Source organism: Choristoneura fumiferana, chromosome 4 (genome assembly GCF_025370935.1).
Source record: "Choristoneura fumiferana chromosome 4, NRCan_CFum_1, whole genome shotgun sequence".
Lineage (NCBI taxonomy): Eukaryota > Metazoa > Arthropoda > Insecta > Lepidoptera > Tortricidae > Choristoneura > Choristoneura fumiferana.
Window position 1 is genome coordinate 19,101,805 of NC_133475.1, and position 10,926 is coordinate 19,112,730.

General features: G+C 36.1%; 1 protein-coding gene across 1 annotated transcript; it reads left to right on the plus strand.

Annotated features, from left to right (window-relative positions):
• The first annotated feature begins 7,302 nt into the window (after positions 1–7,302).
• LOC141427595 (uncharacterized) lies at positions 7,303–8,534 on the plus strand. Its single transcript, XM_074087183.1, has one exon. It carries the CDS (start codon positions 7,303–7,305, stop codon positions 8,056–8,058), a length of 756 nt encoding a protein of 251 aa, XP_073943284.1. The 3' UTR covers positions 8,059–8,534.
• Positions 8,535–10,926: the final 2,392 nt, after the last annotated feature.

A 10,926-nucleotide genomic window follows, 5' to 3' on the forward strand; every position in this document is an offset into this window, starting at 1 on the left:
ATATGAGCTTACATCCTCTGCACACCCCCCACCCATGAGGAATTTTAGTGTATGTTCATTTTTTGGATACCGCAATGTATAACTGTAGACATAAGATTTTTTTCTCCTGATTGCCCATATTCGGCTGTACTTGATCCTGCTAAAAGAAGAAGATTGTATTTACTTATTCCATTCATATTAACATTTGTGCACACGTTTTTAAATGAAACAACGAAACTATTTACAATTGTGTTAAGTTCTATACTAAAAACATAGCAAATACCGCTAATAAATGTACCAGTAGGTATTTTTAGTCCATTTGTGCTCGAAATACCGAGAAACATGTGTTACAATTTAACCTACCTACAAACCTACTATACTACAAACCTACAAACCTTTAATTAAATGGAGTATAATTGCTTGAAACAAATCTTCTTCTTCTTCTTCTTCTTCTTTAAGCCGTTCTCAACCTGTAAGACCCTCCTTCAGCTTATGCCATCTGTTCGGTCTTGTGCAGTTTCCAACCACTTTGTTCCCGCCAGTCTTTTGATATCGTCGTACCAACGCATTTGCGGTCTTCCTCTCGGTGTCTCGCCCCACGGTCTCCATTCTACCACTGCCCTGCACCACGAGCCATGTTTGCGGGCGACATGACCAGCCCACTCCCATTTCAATTTCGCAATCCGTTTAGTTACATCGCTCACTTTGCTTTGCTCTCTGACCCATTCGTTTCTTTTACGGTCTCTCAGCGTAACTCCTATCAGTTTTCTCTCGATTACTCTTTGAGCCACCTGAAGTTTGTGGAGGATCTCCTTAGTAAAAACCCAAGTCTCAGCCCCATACGTAAGCACAGGCAAGATGCCACTGGTCGTGAATACGAGCTTTTTGTTCGGCACTGAGCTTCAAACAAAACAAAAAACACAGCACACAAATAACAAACATTATTTATTATTAATCGTTTATTTCATAATGACACATTTAAATTATTACAAAGTAAATTATACTGCCAAACTGCGTAGCAGTAACAAACAAACAAATAAGAAAAAACCAAATAAACAAAACAAATAAATAAGTATATTTATTATAGCTACGGAAGTTTGTGAGTGAGATATGTTATTATATTACAGAGAAATAAATTAATGGAAATTTTATTATTTGACATTTTAACTTTCGGGATTTCTTTTAGGTTTTTTGAAAATAATGAGTTAGCCCGTGGTTGGACCCCTCTGGCGCGTAGACTTAATTATTTTTTAAGGCCATCCCAATGTATAACAACAAAAAAACAATGCTCAATTAATTTAACTTGTCCAATCAACTGATCATAACTTGTTATTTAACGGGCAAGTTCGACGACACTCGATAGTCGACTCGTGAGCAACAACGTGATCTGGTAACATTCGTCATGATTTAAGTACGTCTGTATTATTTGTCATTTTTTAATTTATTTTAATAGGTATACTAGTTTTGACCTTCTAAACTGAACTAAGGAATACTAGGTAGGTAATTACGAAACTAATTACGTAGAACTTTTTTGTACGATATAAGTAAAACAGTTCCCAATCCGCACTGGGCCCGCGTGGGAACTATGGCCCAAGCCCTCTTGTTCTGAGACGAGGCCTCTGCCCTGCAGTGGGACGTATATAGGCTGAGATGATGTAGTAAAACAGAATATTTATTGTCTTAAAGTTAGTTATAAACCGATGTTTTCACGGAAGAAACCGGCCTGTGGTGCCATCTATTGCAACTGTCATAAGCCACGAAAGTAGAAGTTGGGAAAGTGCATTTCAAACGTATTATATATTATGTCTTAATTTATCTAAGTCTATTAATGAAGGATGAACGCAACCTTACGTTAAGCCAAATTTTTATAATGTATATAACAGAATTATATATGTCATCTAAAATTTGCAGTAAAGCCTTCAAAGAAAACAACTAGGTATCTACTTTTAATTTCCCTACCCTATAAATTAACTTGTACGTCATTTACATACAGTATATTAAGTATAACGACCAATTTTTTTATGTGGGCGTGGCACAAAACTATACCCGTTAAAATAAACGAATAAACTTGATTAAACTGTTGAAAAGTTTCTCAACGTCAGGGCCATGGCCACAGCCCACGTAAATACATTGCACAAAGTCAAAGTCAAAGTCAAAATATCTTTATTCAATTTAGGCTACAACAAGCACTTATGAATGTCAAAAAAAATCTACCACCGGTTCGGAAAAACCTCTGCTGAGAAGAATCCGGCAAGAAACTCAACGAGGTATATATATAATATGTAATAACGATAAATACAGTAATATTGTTTCACAAATTCACTTCTATCCTAAATGATAATGATTGGAAGATTAAATCTCAATTTGTATGGAAACACGAACAGTGCCTCTAGCGGAACGTTTGCGATGTTCGTGTTCCCATACAAATTGAGATCTTACGCGAACGCGATCGAGACGTATTTTGTAACCTAAAACTTACACTAGGGGCACTTGTCAAATGTGAGACGGGCGGAATTACACTACGAGTACAGTCACCAGCATTAATATCTGCCACAGCGGAGCGTGCAAAAATATCTGACACTTCCTTCCAGCCCTAGAAATAGAGTCGTATCAGATATTGGTGCTGGTGACTGTACCTATGTATTATTGCAATATTTGATGCAATGTCAGCGAAAGCCGAAAAAATAGTGTTATCTCAAATCGAGACTAGGTTAATTGTGTATGACTGTTTATAATCCAACAAACAAATATTTTTTCCTAGTGCGAACTGCTGAGGAATGGAATTCCCTTCCATGTCTGTATTTCCAAGTTAAAACCTAACAGCCTTATTCATAAAAAATCCTTAATTGAGGTTTGATCGGTCTGTTACTTAGCAGACTGATTAAGCTTGTTAGACGGTTGTCAAGAAGTATGATTCATAAACGCTTGCTAGCAGTCTGCTAGTTGTTGAGCTGCTGATAGACGGATTAGACGCGTTATGTCAGTTGGCCACCTTGACAAATCAAAGACAAAAAATGGCCTAATCGATAATTAAAAAAAAATTGACAGCAGTGACAGCAAATTAGCAGGAAAAAAAATAAAAAGCGAGATGTTTGTTTTCCGCCATTTCCGATCCGCATGTTTATGTTGTGCAAAAGCCATAATTATGTTAATCATCCTATTTTTTTTCATATTTATTGTTAATTTATTGTTGCTAATTTAGAGGATTTTTAAATACAAATTCCTGAAAATAAATTTCCAGTTTTTTTTTTAATCTTTGTGTAGCCCTGCCTTCACTATAATATCTTCGGTATGGTTTTTTGCTCTTGTCAAAGTCAGCTGTTAAAACTTGTGGCGGCCATTTTGTGACTTAGCAGGGAGATAAAGGAGGGTCTACGGTCCTCTAACTTTAGCAGAGCCTTGATCGACTGATTAGCGCTAACAGACGTTTATGAATCATGTTTTTAGCATCGGGCCTTCAAGGAGCCTTCAAGGAGGCTCTAACTTTTTATGAATAAGGCTGTAAGTCTCTAAGGTTAGAGCGAATAGGTTGTTCACTTTTTATTAGGTGAAATAGGGGTTAATCGGGGTCAGTTTTATATTAAAAAAAATATAACAAAAAATTGAACCGACTACAAAAACCATGAAAATATTTTTCTACCAGTCTGAAGTCGGTCGGTGCCTCAGCACGAGCCAGCAGGAGTGATTGAAGCCCAATATAAAGTACGTAGGTGAGGTATATGACTATAGGTCCACTCACTTCACCAAATGATGATTTTTAAGTGCAAATGCACGAGTTACTACTAAATATGTCCAATTTACTATGTGTCCCTACAACATTTGAAGAGTTCCCTCGATTTCCTTAAGATCCAATCATCAGATCCTGATTTGATGCTTATGGGATCTAGAATTGAAGACATTCCTTGACGAACGCAAAAAAAAAATCAAATCGGTTCATAAATGATGGAGTTCTGAGGTAACAAACATTAAAAAAAAATACAATCGAATTGATAACCTCCTTTTTTGAAGTCGGTTAAAAAGCGACCGTCAATTGTGAGTGCTATTATATTATCCGTTTCTATATCTTTTTTTATATAAGAGGGAGTAAACAGGCATGAGCGTCACCTGATGGGAAGCAATCACCGCCGCCCATGGACACCTGTCAACACGAGGGGTATCACAGGTGCGTTGCCGGCCCTTTAAGAGACTGATAGGCTCGTTTTTTAAAGATCCCTAAGTTGTACCGCGCCGAAAATACTGTCCTAGGAAGCTGGTTCCATACTTTAGTAGTGCGTGGAAAAAAGATTTGCTTAAAGCGATCGGTGCTAGATTGCCAATCATCAAGGTGGTGAGGATGAAATGACTGACGCCTGCGCGAAGTACGGTAGTGAAACCTAGCTGCAGGCAACAATCCGAATAATTCATCTGAACACTCCCCATGATATATGCGGTACAAGATGCAGAGAGATGCAACATCCCTCCGCATTACCAGAGGATCAAGCCGGTTAGAGAGTTCCCGGTTGCCGACAAATCTAGCAGCCCTACCTATCTTAACGGAAAAGGAATCCACAACATTGTGAACCTGGTAACCTTTGGAAATACGTGTTGGGAATTTGCAGATCATGCGACGTTTATGTGTTGACGTAAATGACACTCAGGTTATGAATGTATGCGCTCGCGTTCAAGACCAAAGTGTCGAATACATAATTGATTAACTTTACACCTTTTGTCTTAAAGGGCAATGGGAACTCCCAGCGTTGGAAGTAGCACACTGTTTGAAATGTTGTTTTCTTTTTTCTAGTTTTGAAGGGAAGAATTTGTTTTCAAAGATGTTGTTGGGCGTCTTTATGTTTCCCTAATAATATAATAAAATCACTGATTCTAATAAAAATAGAGATTTATTTCTTTGTCAGCATATTTACACGTTTCCATAGATGAACGGAGAAAGAGAGAGTGAATGAATGACTTTAATTACACCGTGAATGCGGATGTGAATGAATGGGTAAAAAGAACAACTTCCTTATATTTGCTTGGTATTGCCAACAGATGTCTTAAAACTGTGGCTTAGTTATGGTGATAGAGTCTGTGTGTATGTGTGTGTGAGTGTTTCCGAACCGGTGGTAGATACTTTAACATTTTAAATAAAGATTTAATAATATTAATAAATTCATTTATTTCTGGCAACTTGGAACATACAATAAATAGGTACCTTACAGACTAACATACATATTTATAATCAATAATATTTAAAACTGATTTGGTGACAAAACGGCGTGACCCCAGTAATAATATACGCGGTAAACGGTGAATTTCTAGAAATTATTTTATTGTCATGCTACACTGTCTATCTTCAGGTCGTTCACCTCACATAAACCCTAAAACAATCGGTAGCGGTCACAGACATATTTGCACGTTATAATAGCCACGACCACAGACATAGAGGGTAATCCAGAAGGGGCGCGCCAAAGCTCACATAATTTTCGCACGTCATAATGTAATGGTTGTCAGAATTATTGTTTGTCATAATTTTTTTCCCACTGAAACAGTTTTTTTTCTGAAATTGTTAAATGGTCATCCAATAGAAAACTGAAGGTTAGGTTAGGTTCATTTTATAACCATTCTAAATAATTATTGGATTTAGAGAAAAAAAGAGTTATGACAAACAATTTACTGAATAAATGACTTGTTTTTTTTATATTCTTACAAACATTGCATTCTGACTTTCAGTAATTATGCGAGCGAATATGAACCCTCATAGAAGGTACTCGTCTTGTAGTCGTATTAGTATGACAATTTGTGTCAAAACCAAACGTGCTTGCTTTTAATCAGAAAATTGACAAAGGAGTCCTTGTCTTTGAGTGCTCGCAATTTCCTTAAACTACCAAAGTTAACTTCGATGTAATGAAGCATTTTTACAATTTTCGCGGTCGTGAAAATACGACATATTTTGTATGAAAAAGGGAAAATCTAAAGACTATTATTTTTAAAAGTAGCTGAACTAATGTTGTTCAGTTTGACGAGAACTTAAGATCTATGTTTTAATTATTTGCTCATGTTGTAGGAAACATCCTTTATATTTATTGTGCAACATATATCTATTTTTTCAAGCTCGCTTCATTCGAAAAACTTTTTACGTAATAAAGGAGATAGGGAAGCATAACAAAAGAGGGTCAAAAAGAGTGAGTCTTTGTGTTATTAGCCCTTGTCATAACGACGCTTTACTGTCGGCCACGACTGCAAAAATAACGTCGTTTTCCTCATAGAGCTTTACGTAGTCAATCAAGGAAAAACATTTGCTCAGAACATACAAAAAGTTACAAAAGTAGAAGCTGACGTCCATGACTTCGGTTGCGATGAATTCGTTAATCGCTCACCGCGGTAACAACTCATTTTCCCGGGATTAAAGGTATCCTGTTATTTATTCTGGTCTTCCAATCTGAAGTATGCAAGATATGAAATTGACGTGAAACAATCATCACGTTTCATGTCCGAGCTGGACGCTATCAAGGCTGAGTCATCCTCAGCCATCTCTTACCGTAAAGTACTTCAACTTTGCCCTCTGGCCCCAACATTGCCTGATTTGATTTAGAGTCGATAACTTAGCACTCTTATAGGTTTTAAACTTTTATCTACACGAGAATTATTATTACGGGGGATAAAAGTTTAAAACCTAAAGGGTGCTGAGTTACCGACTCTAAATCGAATCAGGCAATGTTAGGGCCAGAGGGCAAAGTTGAAGCAGTTTACGGTACCACTACGTTGACGGTATCCTTACGTGCTGCCACTATATGCGCACGTTTTTGAATAAAATTGGCTATTGCAGTCGTTGATGGCACATGAACTGGCGAACAACCTTAGCCCTCTCGTGCAATAGTTTTAGCAGTCGCTGTAGCCGAAATCGGCCAGGAGAGCTACATATATATATATATATATATATATATTATATATATATATATATATATATATATATTATATATATAAGACGATCTGTTTCCGACCTTCGAAGTGTAAACATCAACGTCCGTTCAAAGTCGCGAAAAAAAATAGTTAACAGTGTCATACAATCAAAAGTACTACTGCACAACGTCAAAAAAGAAGCCTTGAAGTGTTGGAGATATTAATTGAAGTGAAATCGGCACATTACATCACAAATAAAGAAGAAAGTTCATCTACAACATTTTAAGGTTAGAGGGTAGACGTTCAGAAGAGATTGAACTTGACAACCTTGACAGTTACTTTGTCAGCTAAAGAACGACTGACATATACGCCAGTGTTGCAAGTGTTGAAGAATATTTCTACTAATTTCTACTATTGCGTTTCGTTCCATCCGGAAAAACAATAAAAATGGAGGCACAATTCCAACTTTTGTTTGATAAAATGAAATTGGAAATGCAACATCAAAATGAAGAACTTACTGAATCTATTATTAATAATATAATGGTACGAATGGATGAGAAGCTAATCCCTATTATAGAAGAAAATAAAAGCTTGAAATTAAAAGTAGAAAACCAGGAAAAAGAGTTAGAATTCTGGAAAAGGGAAAGAAGGAACAACAACATTGTAATATTTGGCATGGAAGAAACAGAAAAATCTACACTAGAAGTAATAAATAACATAAAAGAAACCTTTAAAAGTGATATAAATATTGAAATCGAAGAAAACGGAATAAACAACATATACCGCATAGGGAATAAAAATAGAGAAGGTAATAAACCGAGACCAATCCTCTGTTCTTTCGTAAACGGGTGGAAAAAGAGAGAGATAATGAAAAAGAAGAAGGATCTCAAGAAGATATATGTCACTGAAGACTATCCCAAGGATGTTTTGGCTAAAAGGAAAGCTTTACAAGCGGAGTTGGTAGAAGAAAGGAAGAAAGGAAAAATAGCGTTCTTGAAATATGATAAGCTCGTAGTGAAGGAAAATGAATCAATTAGTGATAAAAGGAAACGAGAAACATCTTATTCCCCACATTCTCCGAATAATCAACCTAAAAAACATCAACCTTCCACATCCTTCAAGGGCAATAGAATCAACGCATTTGATGCGATGAGGAATAGATCCAACTCTCTAAGTAACCCCTCTACAAACAAACAACAATAGCAACCAACTCTCGGCAGACGGAAAATACAACAAAGTAAAGAAACAGAAACACATACAAAAAAGCAACATCCTCCCCCAAGCCGACTGGTCATCGTGGGGGAAAACGACCAACACCCTCTAAGAATAAAAAATCAAAAAATAAATAACAATTGCGACTTACACATAGCGTCATTTAACGCACGATCACTAAGAACCCCAGAAAAACTAATTGAATTAGAGACAGCAATCAACGAAATTAAATGGGATATTATTGGAATAAGCGAAATGAGAAGATTAGGAGAAGGTATAGAAGATTACGGAAAGTACATATTACATTACAAAGGAGAAACACCAGGTCAGTATGGGGTTGGATTTTTGGTAAAACGGGAATACAGTGACAGAATAGAGGAATTGAGAGGAATATCCGAAAGAATAGCTATTCTAAACATTAAACTTCCCATACAGACTAGCAAAGAGGAATATTGGTCAATAATTCAGGCATATTCACCAACTGAATCAGATAAAAAAGAAGATGTAGACAAAATAGAGCTTTTTTACCAAAACCTCCAAAGAACTGTTGATACTGCGCACAAAAATGTTATATTAATGGGAGATTTTAACGGTCAAATTGGGGAATGCCGAGCAGGAGAAGAGTATGCTATAGGAAGATACGGCCATGGCAAAAGGAGCAAAAATGGAGAAAGATTGGTGAACTTTGGTTTAGAAAACAAACTTAGTATTATGAATAGTTTCTACAAAAGAAAAAGAATAAGAAATGGACTTGGACTTCCCCAAATGGATTGTATAAAAATGAAATTGACTATATTATGACAAATAAACCAAACTTTTTTAAAGATTTATCAATCATACATAACCTAAATTTTAACTCAGACCATAAAATGATTCGTGCGACATTACAAGGAACTCAGGTAAAGAAAAGTCGGAGGTTGCAAACTAATTCTACACGTTATGTAAACATTAAAATGAATGAAGAGCAAATGAACAACTTACAAGGAACTTTGGATAAAAGGGAAGGGAAAGAGTACAATAAATCAACTCAGGATAAATACTGTGATTTTGTAAATAGCCTTAAAACTGAAGTCAGAAAAATAAATACACGTAATAAAACAATACTGTCTACAGAAACAACTCAACTACTGAAGGAAAGAAAATTGCTTCTACAGGGCACGAAAAACAAAGAGACTCGTAAAAATATTGCAGAAGTAAGTAAAAGGATCAACGAACAAATAAGAAAAGACAGAAAAGAGAATAGGGCAAACTCTTTCCAATATCATATTAAAAAAACAGGCGGAGTAAAGAAAGCGTTTAAAGAGTTAGAATCAAAGAAAGATTGGATGCCAAATATGAAGGATAAACGGGGAAATGCTCTAGCAAAAGACTTGAAATAGTAAATATTGCTACGGATTACTACAAGGACCTGTATAAAAACAAAACTAGTAAAGCTACAGAGACTGTGATAGATGAAACACAAGATTCAGATCCTATACCACCTATCCTGGAAGAAGAAACCGAAAGAGCTATTATGACGCAGAAGTTAGGGAAAGCACCTGGCCCTGATCAAATCACCAATGAACTTCTTAGAACATTAAGTCCAGTGATCGTTCCCAAACTAACTAAACTATTTAACGAAATAATAAATACAGAAAATATCCCAGATGATTGGACAAAATCAGAGATAGTTTTATTACATAAAAAAGGAGACAAGGGAGACATTGGCAATTATAGGCCAATAAGCCTAATGTCTAATATATATAAGATCTTTTCAAAGATATTACTATCTAGATTAACTAACACCTTCGATGAAAATCAGCCGAAAGAGCAAGCTGGATTTAGGAGCAACTTTTCGACTTTAGACCATATTCACGTCCTCCGGCAGATACTTCAGAAATATAAAGAATACAATAAAATATTCTACTTGGGCTTCGTAGATTTCAACAAAGCGTTCGATTCCTTGGAACACCACTATATATGGGAATCATTAAAGAGACAAGGGGTTCATGGAAAGTATATACGCATACTCAAGAAAATTTACGGGAAAAGCACAGCAAAGATAAAACTGGAAATGAAAGGCGATGAGTTCCCAATTGAAAGAGGAGTCCGTCAAGGAGACCCAATTTCGCCTAAGATATTTGCAGCTGTATTGGAAATGATTTTCGTAAAACTGGATTGGGATAATTTCGGACTTAACGTAAACGGAGAGAAACTAAGTCATTTGAGATTCGCTGACGACTTAATACTTTTTTCTGAGTGCCCCAAGATCTTGGAAAAAATGCTACAACAATTATCAGATGAAGGTGCAAATGCAGGTCTCTCAATGAATATATCAAAAACAAAAATAATGACCAACTCTCCACAAAAAGATGTCATAAAAATTAACAATCAGCAAATAGAATATGTTAACGAATATATTTACTTGGGACAATTAATATCACCAACAGACAATATGCAAAAAGAAATTGATAGAAGAATAGCTAACACCTGGAAGAGATTTTGGTCGTTAAGCGAAATAATGAAAAACAAAGAGATGCCGATGACGGAGAAGCGCAAAGTGTTCAATACCTGTATCCTGCCATGTCTGACATACGCATGCCAAACTTGGGCCTTAACAGAGCAACAGCAAAATAAAATCAATATATGTCAGAATGGAATAGAGAGAAGTGTATTGGGCGTAAGGAGAACAGATAGAATTCAGTTGAAAAAACTAAAGAGAAAAACTAAATTCAAAAAAGTTCAAACAGTATGTAGAAAATTGAAATGGCGCTGGACGGGACATATGTTGAGGGAAAAGAGGGAAAAGTGGACTAGAATAATAACTGAATGGTACCCTAGAGGAAGCAGAAGAAGCAGAGGTAGGCAGTTTAAGAGATG